We start from the raw sequence: 24,308 nt of genomic DNA, 5'->3' as shown, positions 1-24,308 counted from the left end.
CTTCTGAGAGTGACCACGCACTGAGAGCTTGCTGTATGTGACCTCAGGGCCAGGGCATGTACCTCTCTATAGTGCCACGGTAGGGGCTGGTGTTTCCTCTGATGGTCATGGGATACTGGGGTTTCAAAGCCTAGAGATTTGCTTAAGGACCTACGCCAACTGGAAAGGAGGAACTCCATCAGGATTCCAATAGTGGGCCTAACCTATAATGCTCAAGTGCTAACCAGCCCTTGGTCAGCCCACTTGGCCTTTAATATCAACCTCCTTGGTTCTTTCTGTACTTCCCCTGTCCTGGATGTCCAGTTAACTGATACATTTTTGAGGGCAAAGATGATGCCTCTGACAAGCTTTGTGTAGGGTTTTTAGAGGAGTAATTACAATGTCTGCTTAAAAGGCATGCATACAGTGCACTGTCATACTGATGTCGGCTTCCCAGAGGGTCTTTGACTCAGGAACGCACCCTTGCCTACAAGCCTGCTTCCTTGGTCTTCAGAGCCTGCAGCGCCTTCTTTACGGTGCCTCTGTGGGGGAAAAGCTTAGTCTTTAGAAGGTATGAGTATCAGAGTATTTGAGTCTTGTTTTCGTTCTCACTCCTGATGCTTACTTCACTTTGCTGAATGTTAACAAGTCCTTTTCCTTCTCTGGACCTCAGTTTTCCCAACTGTGTAATGAGCAGATGGAATGAAATCTAAGTGCTGAGACTTCTGGGTTTCCAACCATTATGGCCAAGTGAACTTCAACTTCCTTGGTCTGTTTCCCCCCCCCCCCATGAAATAGAGATGAGATCTACTGTGAGTTGTTGGGAGAATTAAACAAGCTCATATGTACAACTCAAAGTATCAGCTACGTTACTCACTCGGCCTCTTGTGCCATGGTCCCATAGCTCGTGCTGCTGGCAGTGTTCCCCACTGTTTCTCCACGTCCTGTGTCCTAGGGTGCTTTGCTGCACAGGATGTGAGGCAGGATGGTGGCTATTGGGGTCATCAAAGCAGTGGAGGAAAAAGCAGCTACTGGAGGTAGAGTCACTACCTTTTATGGCAGGTGGTCATAAAAGCCACCAGGAAGTGAGGGCTGACAGCTACTCAGGCCCCTCCAGCCAGGGGCAGCCCAGGCAGAGCTCACCTGGGAAAGAGTGGCTCAAAGAGAAGCCTTGAACTTGCTCTTCTCTTACTTGAACTGTTTTTCCCTCCTCTTAACTGAGGCACTGAGGATTGAACCCGGGACCTCATGTACACCAAGCACACCAAGCACGCACTCCACTGGTGTGCTATGCCTGCCACCCCCTTGCCTGAACTGTTCTAAACCTGCCCCTGCTGACCCAGTTTTCTTTGTGCTGATGAGTTTATGGCATGGGAATAAAGCACAAGTCCTTTTGCCTCTGTGTCTACTGACCTGCCTATTTCAAGCAAGGAGGAAGCAGAAGGGTGCAGGGTCTAATTCTGCTACTCCGTCTTCCTTCTAGGGGCCTGACTGGTGCAAGAACCAGAGAGCTGGGGGTCACGGGGAGGAAAAGGTATAAAGGGGGAAGCCTGGGGCAGCTTTTGGCCCTGGCTTAGTTCATCAGCTCCTAAATCAGGATTAGACTCTGGTGTTAGACCATCTGACTTAAATAGAGTCTATAAATGTTACTGAACTTCTGTGTGCCTTGTTTGCGCATCTGTAAAATGGGAAAACAATAATACCTACCTCCACTGGGACGTTGAACGTTGAGTGATTGGTACTTACTGGGCACCGTATATTAGCTGTTAACTAGCTTTCCTCATTACCATGTGTGGGTACCGCAGTCAAGTGACTCAGTTGGAGAAAAATTGTGGAGGCAGGGAATGAGATGAGAGTTTTTGAAAATAAGCTGTCTTGTATCCTCCTAGGTACATGTTTCCCTCAAGTTTAGAGAAGTTGCAAGAAGTCCCATGTATCCTTCATCCAGATTCCCCAAAATCTTAAATTTACCACATTGGCTTTATCCTTTTCTCTTGAAATATACATTCCCCCCCCCCCCCGAACCAGTTGATAGTAAACTGCAGATATGCCCCTTTCCTCCAAATACTGAACGTGTATTTCTTAAACCCAGGGAAATTCTCTTAGGCAGCCAAGATCACGTAATCAGCCCAAGCATTAAATGAACATTTCTGACGTCTGTAGATTCAGATTTTGCCAGTTGTCCCAATAATGTGCTTTACTGGAAAAGAAAACCCAGGATCCTGTGCTGCATTCAGTTGTCTTATTTCTGGAGTTCTGGAGTCGCCCCTCCCTTGGCTCTGCCCATCCTAGGGGCCCAAAACCCCTGATCTGGGCTGGCACTGGGTGCTGGATAGAGGAACCTCGAAGGATGGCCCTTTGCTCTGTGCCTTCTTCCATCAGCCCAGCTTCCCAGATGTGCCGTTTTGTCCTCAAGGATGAAAGCCTGGGGGCTTCTGCCTCTCCTGTGGCAGTGGGAGCAGGAATCATGGAAGCAGAAGAAAACCCTTGGCTCCTTTTCCACCAAAGCCCTGTATGGTCATCTTTTTCCATTTGTCCCTGTTAAAGACACTGGCTGCCTCAAGGCCAGCTTCTGCCTAGGATGTGGATCCTGTCACCTCCTTGGGTCCTGCTGATGAGGATTTAGTGCAAACCTAGGAAGACCTGTTACTGTCTGAGATCGGTGTCCTTGTCTGTCAAGAGACTAATTTGCAAGCTGTCTTGGTGCCTGCACGATGACCCTCTCTTGCTTATGTACCATGTCTAACAGTTTTCTGGGGAGGGGGGAGTGGGTTGCTTGAATACAGTGAGTTCATATTAATTAGGGTAATATCTTATCGTGGGCTTACTGTGTGCTCCACACCTCATTTAATTTTCACAACAATCCCGTGAGAAATAAGTATCCATTTTAAAGCCGAGGAAAACTGAGACTTAATAAATTAGTAGCCAGTTAAGGTCACATAGCTATTTAGCTAGCCAAGACAGACTGCATCCGCTTGCCTTCACAGCTCTGAACTCTCAAGCCAACACTCCGTTCGAATTACTATTTAAATTCCATTTGTTTACATTGTTGCGGAATAAAAAATTAATTTCAGGATTCGCATAATTGACATAGCGTAGTTCTGGTCATCTCTAGGCCAGTCTTGAGGCTGTGGGCGGAAACAGCGTTAAGGGGGACTGGAAGCTCAAAGAGATGCCAGCTCAGGGAGTCTAAAAACTGACTTTTGGAAAGCCTGGGTCCCAAGGAATCGGACAGCGTTGCCTGCAGTTGCCACTGTGTCCACGAGGGGGAAGCCAACCCAACGCGGCCCCAGACTCGCCTCTCTTCCTCTCGTTCGTCTCACTGGTTAGCCTGGGAAAAGAGCCCGCCTCCTGGCCCATAAGGCTCTGGGTCGGAAGTCTCACTCTCTCTTCCTGTTTCCCATCATGGCGGTGAGTGGCTGAGACCTGGGTTTGCTTTCCTTCATCCGTCTCCATCCACGGCCAGCCGAGCCTGAGGGGGTTACCTCGCTCGTGGCCCGAGAAAAACAGAGCCCTCATTGCCGGCCGTGCTGAAACTGGCAGAACCATGCGACCCCAGGGTGCGGAGCAGGGCTTTGTCACCTTCCTCCCACCCTCTTAGGATCGGGCTCCGGGCAGCCCCCGCAGGGTCTGGAAGTGCGGCCCGCAGGCTGCAGCGAGGGCCGTGCTGCGAGCGGAGGGGCCTGGGACGCGGGGTCCGGACCTCTCAAGTCCCAGGAACTTGAAGCTTGCGCTTTGCTGCGGAACCTCAGCCGGGTCGTCCTTTAGGGCGGACGCTAGGCTTCCGCTGCCCTAAGGCTAGACGGCTTCCGAATGGGGTAGGGGACGCTGTACAGCCACGTGCTTGCTGTTTCCTCAGCAAGTAAATCCTGTTTTCTTCCATCTCGTCTGCCGTGTAATGACGCTGTCACTTTAGACTTTGAGTCACTTAGGGTTTACTTCGGTGTCTGTAACTCTTAACACCAGGTATCCGTCCTGTTCACCCGTTTGTGCTTGGGAGGAGAAACAGGGCCCCGAGATGCCTCCCAAACATCGTGATAGTTCATAAACCTTTAGAGGTTTGCCATTTGAGCTGAGCTGTGCATAAAAATACCGGGCTGACAGCTGCGGTGGGGTTGTGTGTTGACTGGTGCGCTTCCCTGTTGCAGCAGGATCAAGGTGAAAAGGAGAACCCCATGCGGGAACTTCGCATCCGTAAGCTCTGCCTCAACATCTGCGTGGGGGAGAGTGGAGACAGACTGACCCGGGCAGCCAAGGTGCTGGAGCAGCTCACAGGCCAGACCCCTGTGTTCTCCAAAGGTGAGCAGTGGCAGGTACAGAGAGGGCTGGCCACTCAGTAGGCCTGGATGTTTCTTACCTCGCCTGCTGTCGAGCCTGTTTTGTACCCTTTTAGGAGGTGACAGTTGGCATTCCTTAAAAGCATTGCCTTCCGGAGCTTTCCAAGCTCAGGTGGCATTGGGACACCAGGTTTTATGAATGGAGACTTAAGACTAGCCCAAGTAGAGATACCCAGGATATGAGGTAGCGTGGAAATGTTGAGAATGCAGAAAATGGCATTTGGCTTGATGAGTGGTTAGGGTTAAATAGGCTACATCAAGAACAGGGCTGTGTACCTAGACTAACGTAGTTCAGATCCTGGCTCTATCACTCGCTAGTGCTTTTGACCTCTCTGGGTCTCAGCTTCCTTAATTGCATAAAGGGGATGGTGATAGTTGCTGTATGAAATTGCAGAGGATAGAATGAGTTAGAAGATGCCTGCTCCATAACCAGGAGCAGTGTCAGCTTTACTGTTATTTTTGTTTGTTTTTTGCATTTCCTTGCTTCGGGGTAATGGAATACGGCAGGTCCTTGAATTCAGATCCTGCCTCTTATTTGCAGCTAATCTTGTGCAAGTTAACGTATCAGAACTTCATCTGTGGAATGGGGAGAACAGTACAATAAGGTTTTAGCAAGTATTTGCTATTAACATCAGTAATGTTTTCTTCAGAACACATTGTTTTCCAGTGGCCTAGTCAGGTTGTGAACTTGCCCTTCCTGGGGCTTTAACATTATGGCTTCGAGGTCTTAACTGCTTAGTATGAGTGAGTGTCTTGGAAGTTGGAAAATCTGCTTTCTGTGAACAGATTTAGGTGACACTGGTTAGAACACCACCACTTTAGAGAGTGGATGGATACTAATATCTCTTTGGAGCCGTGGAGACGATGTTCTGGGGACAGAGGTGAGTACAAGTGTGACAGCAGCTGACTCCTTGTTACCCTGCCTACAGCTAGATACACTGTCCGATCCTTCGGCATCAGGAGAAATGAGAAGATTGCTGTCCACTGCACAGTCCGGGGGGCCAAGGCAGAAGAAATCCTGGAGAAAGGTCTAAAGGTGAGGCTTTGTTCACGATGTGATGCTAAACGCATCAGCATAACACATGTGGATAATGACAGTGGCAGTAGTTACGTCTGATGTACTGTCTTTGTTCTGCTTATTTTGAACTAATGGCTGTTAACTTGTCCTTTGAAAGTTAGTAAAGTTCTCTGAAATCCATAATTGAGATGTGATTTGGTGTAGTGGGGAAGTTAGATTTTGTTACTGGCCAGATTACACAGAATTGTGTTCCTGGGCTTATGAGTGTTGCAGGTTGAGCTAGTTAATGGGGGTTGGGTTGACAGGGAGTGATTGCTGTATTTTTCTCCTCAGGTGCGAGAGTATGAGTTAAGGAAAAATAACTTCTCAGATACCGGAAACTTCGGTTTTGGGATCCAAGAACACATTGATCTGGGGATCAAATATGACCCAAGCATTGGTATCTATGGCCTGGACTTCTACGTGGTATGAATACTTAATCTTTTCCACTTCTGGCTTATTACAGTGGAATCTGTTACTCCTTTATTTCATATGTGCTGTCTTGATGTTCACATGTTGGATTGAGGCTTTGAGTGTTGTCTGTCTCTCCCTCGGGAAGATACACCTTGTTTGTGGCAGGTGTGGGGATATAGCATCTTGAACCAAATGGGTAAGATGCCTGCTGCTGTGGAGCTTACGGCCTAGGATCTAGCACACACCAGTGTGGCTTAAAGGTGGATGAAGGAAGCACTCCATCCAGCCACTGTAGTGAAAATTTGAGAGATGGTGCTGGGGTTGCGTTTGGCATGTGGGTTGGCTGCACTCAGGCTGTTCTTTCCCTGCTCCTTCGCTTATACCCTGGGGATGGGGTGGCTTCCGTCCAGAGGACACAGGAGCAACTTTGGTGATGTGATTCTTTGCTCAGTCAGGATGGGGATTTTAATGTAGAAATGCCCATGTGTGTCACTAATGTTTAGGTAAATCCTGACTAGTGTTACCCTGAGCAATGGCAGCACCCTCACTATTAGATTTGATTATGCAAACAGTAGTGAGAGTTGGGTGTACACGGGGGACAAGAAACTTACGAAGCACTTAGAGCTGAAGCAGAGGAAAGAAATACAACTCTTTGTGCTTCTTGGAATTTTAAGATTTTTACAATGCATATGTTAGGTAAGGTTTACTGAAATGTTATTTTTAAAAATAAAAGTGCTTTGGAGTTCGGGGGCAGTGGAGAATCCTTAACTACCACTGGAAGTTAGGTAGGGGAAGGGCTGCAAGTTCTAGCCTCCAGAGCAAACCTAGAGTAAGGTGGTGTGTTGTCCAGGTTGCTGGTCACAGTTACATGAGACACTGAGATCATGCCATGGGCCTCTTGCTCCAGAATTCATTGGGTGAACAGGTGACTCTTGAAGACTGATCTCTCCACTGTGTGAGTCTTGTCCGTCTGCTCTTGACTCTGAGCTGGCTAGGTGACTGTTGGTTATTCCTGGGACAGGTGCTGGGTAGGCCAGGTTTCAGCATTGCAGACAAGAAGCGCAAGACAGGCTGCATTGGGGCCAAACACAGAATCAGCAAAGAGGAGGCCATGCGCTGGTTCCAGCAGAAGGTAAAGCTTGATTTATCTCAGGTGATGTGGTGGAATGTGGTGTTGGTGAGTGGAGCTGGGATACGGGGATGCAAGAGCGAGCACCCTCTGGTGGGTAGCTTTCTTAAAGATAGAACACTTGGGCAACTTGGCCAGTGGGGGCTTCGCGGGTGTTGGCTTAAAGAACACTCAGGCTTTTTGCCCAGCCCCATGAATGCAGGTAGCTGGAAGGGGGAGGGATGTGGCTTTAATAGGAGCCACTTTTTCTCAGGGTGCAGTAAAATTGAGCCTAGGGTAGCAGTTGTTAAAACTGGCCAGCTTCCTGTTAAGGGATATGGGATTAAAAGCCAAAGTTCATGTATCTGATTTGAATTCTCTTAACGTTAGCCATTGCTACAGTCTTCACTGTTACCTCTTGTTCTGAAAAAATTAAATCTCTTCTCTTTCAGTATGATGGGATCATCCTTCCTGGCAAATAAATTCCCGTTTCTATCCAAAAAGCCAATAAAAGGTTATCAGTGAAATGTACAATTACTGTTGTGTGTTCTGTGAAAGGAGCCTGGCCATATTCAAGTCCTTGGACCTCAAGCCACTTAAAGCTTCGATGGGAATAGCTGGTAACAACCCTGTCATCCATCCCTGATTGGATGTCAGTGTTTCCTGGCAGATCCAAGCCTGAGCTTCACAGCATTGCCCGTGTTCACCACATCCTTGTTGACAGGCTGTTGTGGTGGTCCTGTGGAAACATACAGAGGGAGGGTGTGGTTGGGGCTGGGGTTTGAAATCAGAGCCTTAATTAAAGGTAGGGCACAGTGCTCCCCTGTTCCAGGAGCCTCCCCTCTACTGTTCTTCACTAGAGGTTTTATCAGCACTGTCTGGTGAAGGAATCAGAGGCTTTGGTGTCGTGCTTGGGGTTAAATTTTGGACTCGGTTTTCCTTTAAAGTGAGAATCTATGGGGTTGTTAGGCAGTATAAGTAGAGAAGGGGGTGGTCTTTGAGACACATTGCCTGGGTTTGATCCCCGCCCTGCCTTGTATTAGCTGTGTTACCTAAATCTACAATAATAGTGATATTTCTCAGGATTAAATGGTTTGATACTTGTACACTGCTTAAACACGGACAAGGCACATAGTGCTCAAAAAGAGTTAATTTTGTGTTTCTGTATGTGAGAAATGTTACTCTTACCTGTTTGTTCCCCCTTTGGTATGAAAATGGGACTTGCCTGTGCTTTTCCAGGTCACTGAGGCAGTGGCATTCGAAAGCCACCATTTCTCTGTTAGACACACTACTTGGCCAGTGGTTCATAGTTTTCAATCTCGGTTTTACATTTTGAACACAAGTTAATTCAATAATTTACTCACGTGTGACTGAGTTCATTTCTCCCTAGGCCACCTTTTCCTTGCCGTTAAATCGTTCTCTAATTTCTTAGCTGCTTATGTAGATATTTTGAAGCCTGGAGATTATTTGGTATGCCTAACTTTATGAAGATGTGGCTTATATTGTCTTCCTGATAATAAAGTCTTATCCATGAGATCCAGTTGGTTAAAGGGGAGAATCATGAAATGTGTTAACATAAACTTTTTGTTTCACTTACAGTGTCAATGCGCACTCACTTCTCAGTCTTTTTCTGTAGGGGCACCACTTTGTAAATGGTATTGAAAACTTGTGAAGGAGTCCGATTTCTTGTGATTCAGCTTCATTTTTATAGGGGGGGACCTCATTGTTTCAACTTCTGTAATTACACTAACAACTACAACTGGAATAAACATCTTTGAGAACAAACTAACTCTTGGTCAATATATAGCTAACCTAGTGCTGGGTGCTGGCTGCTGTGGGAAGTCTGTATTTTCCAGAGGAGATGGAGTGTGTGCTAGCTTCATCTAAATAAAGCATTTCAGGAAGACGTAGAAAGTGAGAGTCCCGCTAGTGGTGTCGCCACCCTTGTGCGCGTTACTCTTAGACAAACGTTTGCTGTGTCGCTGTGTTTTTATGTTTGTAGTACAGTATGATTTAACTGTATAAAGCTCCCTGCCCTTTATTTGGTCCTGCTGTCTTGTGTACTCAGTTGAGTTCACTTCCCATTTAAAAAATTTAAACTGCCTAGGCTCCTGGCCCAGGGGGGAAAAGCCCCTGGGGAGTTTGGAGATCAGCTGGATTTTGCTCCTAGTTCTAGCAGTGATATTTTAGGTGAGTCATGAAACATCTTGGGGACACTTCCCTAACTAGTTGAGAGCAGCAGTGCCAGGAAAGCTTAACTCCTGTATGGTTAGAAGCCCGACTTCTAGACAGATGTCATACCAGGTCTGAAGCATTCATGTTGGGTTGAGCTTGCTAGTAAGTGGGTAGGACCACCTGGGGGGTTGTCAAAGCTCTTGGGCTCCACCTCGGACCTACTGAGTTAGAAGTTGTCTGCTTTTAACAAGATCTACAGGTGATACGTATGAACACTATAAAGAGTAGAAGCCCTGACCACATCCTAAAGCCAAATCAAGGGAGGGCGGGAAAGCATAACATCCAGGGAGATTTCTTTAATAAATTTAGTCTTAAGAAGTTCCTGCTGTGTGGTTATTTTTCTCATTTCTTCAGCTGCTACCCATGAAAACTCAGGGTGATCTTAGGTGCCCCTCTGCCCCCATGTTGCATTGTGATTGTCTTCAGAATAAGGTGGTGTACATGGCGAGCATCTGTCTATATCCCAATTCCAGGCCCAGAAGTACTGGATGCTACTTTGCTGAATGAATCTTCTAGTCCTGCAGCTGTCCTTTAGGGCAGAGTTCTCAAGCTGAGGCAGTAGCTTTCATCCCCCATCCTGGGGTGTTTGAACGTTTGTGGGATTGGGCCTTTATCACAGGAACTAGGGCTGCTGTTGGCATTAGTAATGCCTGGAGGTCAGGGGTGTGAAACGGCCATTCTGGATGATCACACAAATGTGTAAAGTGCTAGAGTTAAGTACAGGGTGGTTACTGGTGACTTAGGGCCTCTCACCTTTCCAAAGCTAACAGGTCTCAGTCTGTTTGGTTTAGAAACAGCAGGGTGACCACAGAACCCAGAGCATGGGTGGGGAAGAGTAGTAGATCAGGTCAAGCCAGTGAGGGGCCAGAGCCTGCTGTTAGAGCCTCCAGCCCTGGCAGCAGGACAGACCTTAGAAAAGGGAATGGGGGCACAACAGAGGAGACCCTGTAGGTTATTCCAGGGGGCTGGCGTTTGTATCCACATAGTATGGCCAAAGGGGAGAGATCAAAATCCACAGACAAGTAGTCTTGGGAAGTTGCATGCGTATGTGCCCATGTTACTGTTTTGAGCTTTTTGAGCTTTTAGGTAGAAAATGTGCCAAATAACTAATCAAATTAAATGTGAGAATTAGAGCTAAGGACAGTAGGTTTTCTCTGTTGGAATTGCTAATTCACAAATACAGCTAATGTTACTTTCTGGCCTTTTTAAAAACAAGTTGAGGAAACCAGAATTATGATTTGTACTTTTTTTGCCCCTCTTAAGGCTTCTCACGTAGTAATGGTTTTATATGCCATCCATTGGGTGTGTAGGATATATTGCCTTACCTCTGCAGCCACCACCAGATACCAGTAATGTCAGTTTCGTAGAACTGCCCCAGTAGAAGCTTTTTTGTCCTGTTTTCTTGGCCCTCTGTGCAGTGAGTATACGTAAGATCCTTGTTATCTTGAAGCTGTTAGACGGCGTGGTATGATTGAAAGAACACTAAGCCGGAAGCAGGTCATCCAAGTCCCAGTAGTTTCTGCTAGTGTTGCAAATTGCATCCCCCCGGCCCTCTGCAGCAGAGCTGATTGGATTTTGTACTTTTGCCTGTTCCTGCAGCTGAAACATGGCCAGTCCCAACCTGTTAAACTCCATGATGAATAGGCTGCCAGAGGGGCCTGGGTCCTAAAGGGTTAAGGCCCAGGCCTTCTAGGCGAATGGCTAGGTCAGGGCCCAGAAACCACGCACAGATAGTTTAAGCTGCCCGCCACTGGGGACCTAGCTGGTGCCTGGGGGTACAGAACCGCTTTCGGAGCAGCTTGTTATGGAAACCACCCTTGTGGTTGTCAGGGGAGAATCTAGCCTAAAGCACCTGGGGGCACCAGGAGGACTGAACTTGACTCCCTTTAAGGTGCAGGAAAGCTTAGGAAACAAATGTAGATGGTTTGTATTTTCATAAATCTGAACAAAAATGATACATGATTGTACCAGTTAAAGACCTTACATAACATGATTTTAAGATGTTATGTAGTTATATTTATCACTATTGATTTCATTTGTTATGTGATAAATATGTCAGTAGTTACCTGGAGTCTGAAAGTAGCTTGAAAGGCAAAGACATTCATCAACTTAGGCACTAATGATGTTCTAGGCTCCCTCAGTTACCCTGCTGAATGTATTGCTTTGATAACATGACTTCTAACCCTCTCAATATCATAGTGACTGCCTCTGAAAGCATTTTTCTATGTATATATATTTATACTTTTTGCTTTTAAAGATTGGCTCTGCTTAAACATTACATAGTATGTATCACAGTGGGTAAGAGCACAGCATTTGGAATTTAAGCCTCACAAATCCCTTGTAGGTCCCTGGCAGATAGTGTAGGCTTGTTTTCTGTGAAGAGTCCCACCAGCGGCCAACTCACTCCTCTTCCAACTCTAATTTTAGGAAATAGCTGTGCAACTGTTACTCCCAGGCGGTGGTCCAGACAGCTCCGGGGGAGGCACATGCTTTCCTGGATGCTGGTTGGGGTTCTTTGCTGGCACATACTATCTCATGTAGTTTTCATCACTCTATGAGGTGTTAAAATGGTGAGGACACACAAAGAGACACAGAGAAGGAAATTAATTGCCCAAAGTCACAAGTCTTCAAACCAAGGCAGTCAGACTCCGGAGCCTCCAGACCAGCTGTCTTTTTGTAGTTTTATAGCTTTTAAGTAATGAGGTTAAACCACACATCTGCCCCTTGAAATAAGCTTCTATCAAATTTTCCCTGAAAATAGGTTGACCGGCCCACAAAATGCTGTTTCTCATTCTAGCCTATGTTCCGCAAGTGCCCAAGGAGGGCTGGCAGTCATAGAAATGGAGTTAGTTTTTACTTTTCAATGACTTTATCTATAGGGATAAACACCCCAGTAAGCGCTGAATGAAAGGAGGAAATTTCTTCAGGATGGGAGATGTGTGCATTTTGTAGCTGATGTTCTGTAACCTCAGGCATAAGGCAGTGGTGCGCTCCCAGCATCTGACCCCCTTGTTGCTCAGAGTGGGCACAGCCAGCAACACTGCCCCTTTCTACCTGGGTGAGACCTTAGGCAAGTCAGCCAGCCTCTCAGGGCCACAGATCATATGTAAAATAGGTCAACACCTACCTTTCAGGGTTTTCAAAAATTAAAGGTAGTATATGTAAATAGTAGGAGCTGTTACTAGTTTGTATATATTACGTATTTATTGAAATACATATTCTTTATGGTCTGTGGTAGGCTTAGGTGTAAGAGGTTTTATTCAGTGACTTGAGTGCTACTCTTTCCTGAGAAAGGAAAGAAGATGAGGATGGGGGTTACTCACTGTAAAGGTATTGAGTAAGTAAGCTCAGATACAGGTGGTTGCTTCCTGGGCTTTTCTCGTTTCGAGAAGTCCCTAAAATCTATGAAGAACTGGGCTTTGGGAGTGACAGCAGCCTGGAGAGAGACCAGGTACAGCTTCCTGTTCTTCCAGATCAGCATTTTTCTCTCTTGTCATTCACTCAACAAATACTCGAGTGCTTACCTACCTGAAGCATGGCATTGACCCAAACAGATACAGTCCGTGCTGCTAAGTGGACAAAAAGTACATGTTCCTCCTCCTGCCACTTTTCAGGTGGAAAAAAAAATCCTGTGAACTCTTGAAATAACAATAAATAAGTAATAGCGTTCCTCCCCAATATAACAGTACAGGGATATTAACTATGCTTTTCCAAATCTTCCCTTAACCACCAGAAAAATGGAGGGTTGGGATTTGCATTCCAGCCCCTTTATCCTCCTCCCCTAGTATTGAAAAGCACTGGTTGAATTGGTCCTGGGGGCAGGTTTGAGTTCACAGAGCTCAGTAGTCTATAAAGTGTGGTCTAGGACCCCTTCCCTTCATGTCACCTGTTAAAAAATGCAGATTCCTGAACTTCACTCAGAGAGTTGAAATTTATGGGGCTTAGAAATCATATTCTTACAACACTGAAGGTTGAGATTCATTGTTCTCTTAACAGTAGCTTTCACAATTTTTTGACCTCAGCCCCCCCAACACACAAAGTATTTTGTATCACCACTTACTACATCCATATACTTACCTCTGAAAAATATTTCATGAAATGTAAACTTTACCATAGGCAATACATCTCATTTTATAGTCTGCTCTATTAAGTTTTTTCCCTTATGCTGGTTGAAACGTGTTAAATCTGCAGTTAAAAAACCCTGCTCTCCAGTGCACTGTAGTCAGTTACGTTTTATCACGATGTCAGAACTTGCGAGCTAGAAGAGCCCATGGAGGTTATCTGATCCAGCAGTCGCTAAGTCCTAATTTTTGCCCGGTACTGGACTGGTTACAGGAGAATTACCTGAGACATTTAAAATACAGATTCCAGGCACCAATCTCAGAGAGTTTAGAGTGGAATATAGGGGTCTGTTTTTTAACAGCCTTCCTAGATGATTTGTATACACAGCCAGGTTTGAAAATTCTAAGATGCGTCCCTTATGCTGCGAAGGCCCTCAGGAACGGGAGAGGATCTGAATTTGTCTCTGTGTGTAGAGGTCAGGGTTTCTCCACTTGTGTGTCACCTGCAGATTCTTTCTCTCTTTTTTTTTTTTTTAAATTGTAGTATTGTTGGTTATAATGTTTTGATTTCTGATGTATAGCATAGTAATTCAGTTATACATATGTTCTTTTTCATATTCTTTTTCATTATAGGCCATTACAAGATACTGAATATTGTTCCCTGTGCTATACAGTAGGTCCTTGTTGTTTATCTATTTTTTATATAGTAGTTAGTATCTGCAAATCCCAAACTCCCAATTTATCCCTCCACCCCAGATTATTTCTGAAATACTATTATTTACCAGATATTTTCTTTAAGTCATAAAAGAACCTGTTACTCCTGAACTTACATACTTAATGTGTTTACTATATTACTTTATATACTTTTAGTATATTATACTCAAATATAATATACTAAAATAAATATGTAACTGTCTAAAAAATGTGTCCTGCACAAGGCATTTATTCAGTAACTTTTTTGAGTTACTGAATAAATATACTATAAATATAAATATAAATAATCTATATCCCCAGCACTTTTTAATGTTCTTGGGATACATCAATGAACAAAAACAAAGATCTTCATGGAGCTTAAATTCTAGTGGAGGGAGATGGACGATAAATAATACACAAGTGAATTATAAAGTATGTTATAAAATGATGTGTGCTGTGGAGGGAAAAAGCAGGGGAAGAGGACAGGGAAGGCTAGTCAGGGTAGGTCTTACTGAGAAAAGTGAGATTTGAGAAGACTTGAAGGTGGTAAGGGTTGGCCAGGTGGATCTGTGAGGAAGAGCTTTCCAGAGAGGGAGCAGCTAGACCAAAGGCCCTCAAGCAGAGGGGCGTGTGGCACTGAGGCCAGCAGAGCCAGCAGAGTGAGAGAGAAGGAGTATGAGGGATGAGGTCAGAGAAGGGAGGGCTTGGGGAAGCTGCTTGTGTAGGGCTTCGCAGGCCGTTGTGAAGACTTCAGCCTTCACTGTGAGTGGAACGAGTCCCTGCAGAGTTACGAGCAGAGGTACCACATGATCTGACTTCCATTTTAAAACTGACCTTGCTGTGTTGAGACTGGAATGTGGGGGCGAGGGTAGAAGCAGGAAGCCCTGTTAGAAAGTATTGCAATGATCCAAGCAGTCTTGTTGGCTCCGGCACGGTGGCAGCATTGGAGGTGGTGAGAAACGGTCAGATGATAGGTTTTGAAGGTGAACCAATAGGATTTCTTTGAATGGAAGAGGGTATGAGAGAAAGAAAGCAAGCATGGTTAAAATTTCTGGCCTAAGCATCAGAAAATACGGAGCTAATTGCTGTTAATTTTGATAGAGAGGGCTGTATGTGGAGCAGCTTTGACAGAAAACTAGGAATTCCATTTTCAACATGCTTAAGAAGTCTACTCCCCATCCAAGGGAGGATGTGGAATTGGCAACCCGAAGTCTGGAGTTTGGGCTGCAGGTGTGTGTTTGGGGGTCTTCAGCGTCAAGATAGCCGCATTTGAAGTCTCAAGACTGGATTAAGTCATAAGGGAGTGAGTATGATGAAAAGAGAAGACCACCCAGGGGAACCTTGGGGGAACTTCAGTAATAAATGATTGGGGGAAAAGAAGAATTGGTAAAGGAGACTAAGAAGGAGGGGCCAGTAAAGCAGGAGGAGAACAGAAGAGTTTGGTGCCCTGAAAGCCAGAGAGTGTGTGAGGGGGAGGGTGTGATGAACTGAGGGGAGTGCTGCTGACAGATCAAGTAACGTGAGCACTGGGACTGACCGTTGGATTTCACCACATGGAGCTCATAGTGACCTTGACCGGAGCAGTGCTGCTAGGGTGGTAGAGGTGAGAGGCTGAGTAGAGTGGGCTTAAGAGAATGAGGGGGGAAGGTATAGCTCCGTGGTAGAGCACATGCTTAGCATGCACAAGGTCCTGGTTCAATCCCCAGTACCTCCACTAGAAAATAGATAAATAAGCCTAATTACCTTCCCCCCCAAAAAAAATTTTAAAAAAGAGAGAATGGGAGGAAAGTGACTGGAGACAGCTGGCACAGCTCTTAGGAGGAGTTTCACCGCCAAGGGGAGCAAAGACGAGTGACATAACTTTTTCAGTAGAAATTAAAATTGACATGGGAGAGAGGAGATGTGCTGTAGCAGTATCTTTGAGTAAGTGAGAGGGGTGGCTCTTCGCACACAAGTGGAGGGATTAGATTTGGATAGAATTGTGGCTGGGTGTGGTGGTGAGTCAGGAGGCTGAGTATGTGGGCGTAAATGTTGGTAGGTGGTAGATGTGGGAAGGAGACCTATGGACATTATCTTCTGACTGAGCTTCCATTTCCTCAGTGAAGTCAGAGAGGTGGGATAGGGGAGAGGTGTTAGGCATTGGAGGAGTGAAGGAATCACCAGGGAGAGTCCTACACCAAACCTGGGGGAATGGAGCACCTACGGGTGAAGAAACATCGGTTGGGAGCTAAAGGGCCATGATCACACCGCTGGTTAATGGCAGAGCCAAGCCCAACCCAGATCACCTGGTCTCCTGGCCTGGTACTCCTTAGATCCTCGGGAACTAATCTTTCCATGATAGGCTCTTTACCTTTCTCATAGTGTCCCAACCGGCAGGTCTGTCCTGGTACAGAGAACAGCTTCCTCGCATCTCTGCTTTTGCTCTCTGGTTTCTCTCTTGACTGTCTTTTGTCCCTGCTCTAAATCTTTTTCCTACAGGTCAGTGATGATCAAACCCAAGAGTGCATTAGAATCTCCTGTAAGACTTTTAAAAACCAGCTTGCTGGGACCCTCCTCTCAAAGTGTCTGATTCGTTAGGCCTGGTGTGGGGTCGAAGGAGTTTCCAGGTGATACTGAAGCTACTGATTCAAGAACCATGCTTTGAGAACCACTGAACTAGACTATATGTGGCTGTTATTCATTCAGCAAGTTCATACTGAATACCCACTGTGTGCCTGCCATGTGTTGGGATCTGGGGGATACAGCAATGGAAGACAGTCTCTCCCTGAGGAACTTACAATTTCGTGGGGGAGACAAATGAATTAATACGTATTAATAACATGTTATTATAATAACAATATACTTCCTCACCTTTTTCCTGCTCAGCTTTATTGAGGTTTAATTGACAAATAAAATTATATATATTTAAAGTGTACCATGTGATGATTTGATATATATATATACATTATGAAATTGTTACTACATTCAAGTTAATTTGCACGTCTGTCACCTCACATAGTTATCTTTATTTTTTTTTTTGGTGAGAACACTTGAGTATACTTCTCCAATTTTATTCATTCCAATACTGTTCTTATTTTTATTTTTTTGCTGTATTCAGGTACCACCTGTATTATTACCTAATGTTCATTTAAAATGCACTCGTTAAATTTATCTCTGTTTATATTCTACTATAAATGGAACATCAGTATCGCTAGCTGGTTAGGTTCTGTTGCCTGCTGAAGGCTCTGGGCCTGAGGCTTGCTCTGTTCAAGAATAAGCAGCAATAGTCAGAGAGGGGCCAGAGAGAACTGTAATAGCCATCTGCTCCTGAGCACTTGCCCTGTGCAGGCGCTGTGTTATTAACTCTTTAACCCGTGGAACGACCCCATTTATGTTCTTATCTGTGTAGTGCAGCCACAGAAGCTGAGGCCCAGTTGGCTGTTAGGTGACATAGCAGGGATTGAACCCAGGCAGTCTGGCTCCACAGATAACCACCGCCGTCCTGAAACGTCCTCCTTGTAGTCAGAGATTGAAAGAGAATTGGAAAGGGGATAACTTACTCGCTTTGTGATTCTATGTTGTTTAATATTGTGTCCATGCATGCCCACCCCACACTTTAGGATAGGGCAGGTTAGAAGACTGTGATGTGTGCCGTGCCAGAGGCTTTTCAGGCTGTTCTGTGAGTACTGTATGTGCATGTGTGTTGGTGGGGTGGAGGGGAAGGGGTCGCTGATGACAAAAAACTCACTTGATTTAAATGTCAATGTCATGAGTGAACCAAGCAAAGAGAAGGGCTGAGGAATGTCATTTCAGTCAAGGCAATAGTGATCACTAGGTATGGTTGCAGGAAGAAGGATGTTAGTTATTTGGTGTGTCTGGAGCTGAGAGCAGTGTTGGGGGCGTGACAGGAAGGCTCTGGGGAAGCCAGTCAGCTGTAATGGGGATGGCACAAGCTCTGGAGCCACAGAGACCTGGTGGAGTTCCAGTCCTGGCTCTTAATAACCTTCTGATCTCGGCAAGTTTCTTAATTTCTTTGAATTCAGTTTCTTTGGCAAATAGGGATAAATATTCCAATCTGACTTGGTTATTATGAAGTAGAAGTGTAAGTGAAGTTATTATGACACAAATGGTCCTAGTTTTGATCAGTTACCTTTGTGTTTAGAAAGCTCATCCTGGCAGCAGGGCATCAAGACTGGGCAGAGGCAGAGGACCGGGAACACTTTGCCGTACTCCTGATGTGAGACTGTGTGACCTGATTTGAGACAGTTGGAGAGGGGATGGTAAGTAGGGATAGCTGAGTGGTGTCTGGTGTTTGCAGATTTTAGTCAAAACTATAGCTGTTTGCAAACAAACCTGAAAGTCTGCAGCAAATTTTATTTTGTAATTTTGCTGAGGCAGCCTAAGAGGTGTCTGTTATGAAAATCATTTGCTAGTGAGGGTGATGGAGGTGAAGTGAAAATGATATGCTCTAAGGAAAATGGTTTCAGAGACACAAACAGCGGGGGATAAAGAGTGGGGGTCAGATTCTGCAGCCTTGAATCCATGCTGTGAGGTGGCTTCTGTATAGGTGGAATACTGTGAACTGTACAGCAAAGAGGAAGAGCCATTTGTTTCATCATTTTCATCCTGAGTAAAAGTTACTCATCCCAAGGAAAAGGAAAAGGTCAGGCAAAAGCTGACAAGAGAATTTAATAGCTCTATAAAGCACTGTAGTCCTGGATTTATATGACCAGTAGGTTAAGAAGATTAAGGATCTTTTTTCCCCAATTATACCTTATATCAATTTTGGAGGCATTTATATGGAAGTATAAATTTGGGGAATTCTCAAAAGTCTTCTGTCCTTCCAGAATATCAGGTGTTCTCTGTGAAACTGATGGGCCTTGGTCTCTTAATTTTCAAGGCTAAACTTTTCTCATGTTTTCAAAGATGGCAACAACAAATGAAGTCAGTGAGTGTAGGTTCTGAATTGCAGGCCACAGAGCTTAGTTTGAGTTACATTAATCTACTATGCTGGTCCAGTCTTTCAAAGTATATGCCACTGATTACCGCATATCTGGAGGGCTATGGGCAGTTTGGAGGTTTTGACATATCAAAGTAAGATAAAAAGAGGGCCTCCAGGAACAAAGTATAAAAGATGTCTGGACTATCTGAGATCTTTTGTATAAGTACATGTCATTCATCCGAGCTGGAAGTATGTAATTGTTCAGACTGGTGGGTTCAGCCTAGACTGACTCCCACTGAGCCATAATAGCTGTCAGAGTCGAAATAAAAGGGATTTAAACTCAGACCTGCCTTGTGCTGCTGAATTTGAGCTTGTGCGTTAACCTCTCTGAGCTTCAGTTTTCTTATTTGCAGAAGAGGGATAATACTATTACACAGGATTATTAAGAACTAAATGACATCATACCTGTACAATACAGTAGGTCTATGACAAGCACTGGTTCCTACATCCTTATAGGCAATATCTAACTAGCCTTTGTTTAGAAGAACAGACATCTATCTAGTTATTCATCTAATAAATATTTATCAAAGGCTAGTGTATTTCAGGCACCGTTTAAGCTTGGGTGTACTTACTCTCATTGGCTTACATTTAATAAACATAATAGCAAGCGTTGATTAGTGGTGTGAAAGTTAACAGTGTAGAGAGTGATGGAGGATGTTAAAAAGAGTGGCTGGGGAGACTTCTGGGGAGATTACATTTGAACAGGCCTGAAATAAGGGAGGCAGCCTTGTGAATATGTAGGGGAAGAGCTAATTCTAGACAGAGGGAACCTTGACATGAGAAAGGCCTTGGCCACTTTGAGAAACAGCGAGGAGGCCAGTGCGACTGGAACACAGCTAGGGGGTGAGAGAATGGAAAGAAAAGAGGCTAGAGAGGTGCAGGGCAGACCACTTAAGGCCTCAAAGGCTGTGGTAGTAAAGAGTTTGGATTTGTTGTTTGATGGGAAGCTGTTGAGGGGGTTTGGGAAGGGCACTGAGGTGGTCTGATGTAGTTCCTCCTCTTGTTCCCCTGATACTTCATCAACTTAAAAAAAAACTTTATTTTGGAATTATTTTAGACAACAAAAAATTGATGTCATATATACACAAATGAGCACAAGTTAAATGGGGAAGATGGGTAGATTGCACAATGTTAGTATCCTGGTTGTGGTACTGTTCTGTAATTTTGCAAAATACTACCTTTGGGAGAAACTGGATGAAGTGTACAAGGGATGTCCATTATTTTTTGCAACTGCATGTGAATCTATAATTATCTCAGTCAAATTTTCAATTTAAAAATAGTAGAGATCTGTACTATAGCCTTCACCTGGGTTACCCTGATGTTAACATCTTATGTAACCACAGTGCAATGATCAAAACTAAGACGTTAATATAGATACAATACTACAGACTTTATTTGGGTTTCACTAGTTTTTCTAGTAATGGAAAAACTTTTCTATTTCAGGATCCAATCCAGATCCCACATTACATTTTTTTTCTTTTTTTTCTACATTTTTTAATTGAGTTATAGTCATTTTACAATGTTGTGTCAAATTCCAGCATAGAGCACAATTTTTCAGTTATACATGAACATACATATATTCATTGTCACATTTTTTTTTTCCCACTGTGAGCTACCACAAGATCTCCACATTATATTTAATTGTTACCTATCCTTAGTCTCTTCTAGTCTGTGGCAGTTCCTAGTCTTTCCTTGTCTTTTATGACATTGATTTTTATTTTTGGAGGGGGAGGTAATTAGATTTGTTCATTTATTTATTTTCAAAGGAGGTACTGGGGATTGAACCTAGGACCTCATGCGTGCTAGGCAAGTGCTCTACCACTTGAGCTATACCCTCCCCCTTGACATTGACACTTTTGAAGAATGTCCCTCATTTTGGGTTTATCTGCTGCTTTCTCATGGTTAGATTGAAGTTAGTGCATTTTGGGGAGGAATACCACAGAGGTGATATGCCCTTCTCAATGCATTGCTATCAGGAGGTATGTGATGTTGATCTATTACTAAAGAGGTAGGGAGAGAAAGGATCTGACCTAAGTAACCTTGGAAAATAGTGTTTGATTGGAAACTGTAAGGTTAAAGACAAAAAGAACAGTACACAAACACTGTATTCTAGTTGGTAAATTTGTTTATCACACTGGGGAGAGGGAGAGAGCAGGAGGGGTGTGAATTAGCAATTCTGAAGTTATATTTATTCCAGGATTGAACAATAAGTAAATAAATTGCAGATAATGAGAACTAGGCATCTCAGTGACAAGAAGAATTACCAATAAGCAAAAGGGAAATGCTAGCTGGATTGGAGTGGGTATTAGTTAGAACTTGAAACAAAGATAAATGTGTGTCGATACGTGACTTAGTGTAAACACAAATATTTTCTAGCTCTTTCAGCTGAGAAGGCCTGGAAGAAGTGACACCCCAGCACCACCACCTTAACTGAGCGATCAAGATTAACATCGCCAACAGTAAGACATACTGTCATTGTGATGTATGTTTTTAAAAGATTAGCTGTGAGGAGAGCAGGCTGTAGGAGCAAAGAATGGGTGTGGAGGCCCTCACAGTGAGAGTGGCCTGGACTAGGTTGGTGGTGATGAAGACGTGGTGAGCAGGGTGGGATTCTGGGTGTTTGAAGATTGGATTGGATAAAGGGCCTGAGAGAGAATGGCATCAAGATTGCCACTGAGGTTCTTGGCCTGAAGAGCTGGGTCAGTGGTCTTGCTAGTTCCCAGTGGGGAAATACTGCAGATGGAGCAGGTTCAGAGAGAGAAAATCAAGAGTTTGGCTTTAGACACATTACACTTGAGATGTCTTTTAGTCATCTAAATGGAGACGTCAGATAAGCAGTTGGATAAGCGGGGGAAATAGATGTAAACTTGGGAGTTACCAGAATACGTTCCAGATTGCATCAGTTTATACATTATGTGTGGCAAAGTGCTTCTCAAACTGTAGTGGGTTTACAGATCTCCTAGAGAGCTTATTAGAACATGGCTTCTTCCTGGACCTCCCAGGGATGCTGATTTAGTAGGTCTGCAGTGCAGTTGGGAATTTGCATATCTAACAATTTCACAGGTGATGCTGATGCTGCTGGTCTCCCAAGCGTACTTTGAGTAGAACCTGATGCTGGCCTTTCCCGCTGTGTGTTCAGTTTTTCCTTCCTCTCTCCCAGAGAGGGCAAAATATACTCTGCAGGACAAGTATCTAAAAGTCGTATGCCTCAAGTAATTATTATGTCTTTTTAAAAACAGATAACCTGAGTCTCATTTACTTTATCTTGCCTAAAATCACAGCATGAATGAATGGCCGGGTCAGAATTTGAACCCAGATCTGAATGTGTTGCATTATACCTTACTGCCAAATGCAGGCTGTGTAACCTTAGACCAGTCGTTCAGCTCTCCATCTGTTTCCTGCCCGGCTCAAAAAGGATAATATAGTGAAAGTGCCAAGCAAACTCCACCACTGTCTGTCCTTGTGAGGCCTTCCTTATCATTTCAGATGTGGTCAGTGTTTGTCAATGTGCCAAACATTTCTGATCTGGGAAGAGTAAGGACCCTCTCACCTCTAATTGTGGACTGAGTATCTGTGGAGAGAACGTGTAGTGTATAATGAATTCCTCTGTGTTCTGGAATATGTTCCTCTGGTCTTTGTTTTAGAAATTGCCCCCATGGTGATCAAAACCATAAAAGCTTTCCAAAACAGATTATCATGCCTATCAGCTGAGCACACATGGTGTGTGTGGGGACAGTTAGAGGAGGAGAAAACGAGGAACTAACACTTTATTGACAGCATCTCCTTGGTTCCAGGCCCTTTACACATTTGAGATAATCTTTATAGTTGCTCTATGAATTATATGATATTCCCATTTTACAGACAAGGAGAGAGAGGCTCAGAGTCACCACCAATAAGTGGTGGAGCTTGAATTCTAACCGTGTTCCTTTTGACGCAAAGTTGTGCCCGCAGTGTGCTCCTGTTACCTCAGGAGGAAGAGTAAGTGTAGACACTTGGACACAGTGGTATATGCTTCCACCCGATAGCTTCAGGTGTAGGACCACAGGCAGGGTGAGCCCCATAGAAAGGTTATGAAAACTTAAAAGAAAACTGGAGAAAACAAGACAAACTTGTGGGCACCCTCCTTGGGACTTCTGAGGGTGAAAACCCTGGTCAGGAACTGCTGCCACTTTTCCTCTGTCTACAACCGCTACAGGCCTCCACCCTTCACCCAAGTCAGCCACATTCTCACACTCATTCATTCAGCAGCGATTGAAGCATCAGCTTGTGCTGGTCCCAGAAGTAAGATAGACATGGTTCGTATCCTCACGGTACTAAAGGCTGCAGTGCAGGAAAGGGGCAGGGAGACTCGAAGAATGGACAAAAAGCAATGTGTATTAAACATACAGTTACCCCTTGATCCAGCAGCTCCACTTCCAGGCATATACACACAGAAGACTGGAAAGCAGGGGAATTGATATTTATACACCATTGTTCACAGCAGCATTGTTCACAATAGCTGAAAGGTGGAAGCAACCCAAATGCCCATCAGTGGATGAATGGGTAAACAAAATGTGGTACATCCATACAATGGAATATTATTCAGCCTTAAAAGAGAGTGAAATTCTGACACATGCAACAATATGGAGGAACCTTGAGGACTTTATGCTTAGTGAAATAAGCCAGACACAAAAGGACAGATATTGTATGATTCCACTTACATGAGGTACTAAGAGTAGTCAAATCCACAGAAAGAGCAAAAGCAGTAGTTACCAGAGGCTGTGGGGAGGGGAGAATGGAGAGTTGTTCTTTAATGAGTGTTAAATAGAGTTTCAGTTTGAGAAGATGAAAAAGTTCTGGAGAGGGACAGTAGTGCTGGTCACATGACGAGTGTCCTTAATGCCACTAAACCATTACGCTTAAAAAATGTTACAGGGCAAATTTTATGTTATGTATATTTTACCACAATAAAAAAGGACTTTGTCTTGAAGAAAATGAAATGAGAAATTATGAAAACAGATTCCTCTTATATTTAACCAAGATAAGGTAATACAAATAGTCCTATGATGGTCATCAAGTTAAGTGCTAGAGAGAGTGCTCCCTGGAGTTGGGAGAGAAGATAATAGGTGAGCCTGCTCCGGTCAGTGGGCTGAGGGAGCTGGGCAGGGCCTCCTCAAGAGAACGGCATCTAAGCCAAGCTCTGAAAGGGTGAGCTCGGTGAAAGTAGGGTGGGTATGTGTGGAGGGCAGACATTGCCAATAGAAGGAACAGCTGGGGAAGACCGGGAGCAGGAAAGGTCCTTGGTGCAGTTGAGGAGGCACCAGGTTTGTGCAGGGAGCAGAGGAGGAGGCAGAGTGGGAAGGGTAGGTTGGGCCTGCAAAGGATTTTAGGCTTCTCCCTGGAGCAAATGGAAGCCACCAGAGGGTTTGAGCAAGGGATTTTTATTTTTAATTTAAAAGCCTAT

General features: G+C 44.5%; 1 protein-coding gene and 1 long non-coding RNA gene across 3 annotated transcripts; both read left to right on the top strand.

Moving 5' to 3' along the window:
• The first annotated feature begins 3,329 nt into the window (after window positions 1-3,329).
• Window positions 3,330-7,429, top strand: RPL11 (ribosomal protein L11). Of its 2 annotated transcripts, none has more exons than XM_010989822.3 (6): window positions 3,330-3,390; window positions 4,128-4,278; window positions 5,246-5,352; window positions 5,668-5,799; window positions 6,809-6,919; window positions 7,348-7,429. In XM_010989822.3, exons 1-6 carry the CDS (start codon window positions 3,385-3,387, stop codon window positions 7,375-7,377), a joined length of 537 nt encoding a protein of 178 aa, XP_010988124.1. In that variant the 5' UTR covers window positions 3,330-3,384; the 3' UTR covers window positions 7,378-7,429. The 2 variants fall into 2 exon arrangements, with proteins under 2 accessions (XP_010988124.1, XP_010988126.1); XM_010989824.3 differs by lacking the exon at window positions 3,330-3,390 and adding an exon at window positions 3,408-3,539.
• A 9,547-nt stretch (window positions 7,430-16,976) lies between these two features.
• On the top strand, window positions 16,977-23,907 carry LOC135322902 (uncharacterized). Its single transcript, XR_010383936.1, has 3 exons — window positions 16,977-18,143; window positions 21,242-21,324; window positions 21,929-23,907. It is a non-coding gene; the product is annotated as an uncharacterized LOC135322902 (long non-coding RNA).
• The last annotated feature ends 401 nt before the right edge of the window (window positions 23,908-24,308 follow it).

This window comes from Camelus dromedarius, chromosome 14 (assembly GCF_036321535.1).
Source record: "Camelus dromedarius isolate mCamDro1 chromosome 14, mCamDro1.pat, whole genome shotgun sequence".
NCBI lineage: Eukaryota > Metazoa > Chordata > Mammalia > Artiodactyla > Camelidae > Camelus > Camelus dromedarius.
This window is presented reverse-complemented; position numbering and strand designations above follow the sequence as displayed.

Bases quoted from the DNA above. Each gene is read 5' to 3' on its own strand.
- RPL11 (XM_010989822.3), top strand. The intron at 5,800-6,808 runs GTATGAATACTT...TTCCTGGGACAG, and splicing joins ATGGCCTGGACTTCTACGTG to GTGCTGGGTAGGCCAGGTTT. The intron at 6,920-7,347 runs GTAAAGCTTGAT...CTTCTCTTTCAG, and splicing joins TGCGCTGGTTCCAGCAGAAG to TATGATGGGATCATCCTTCC.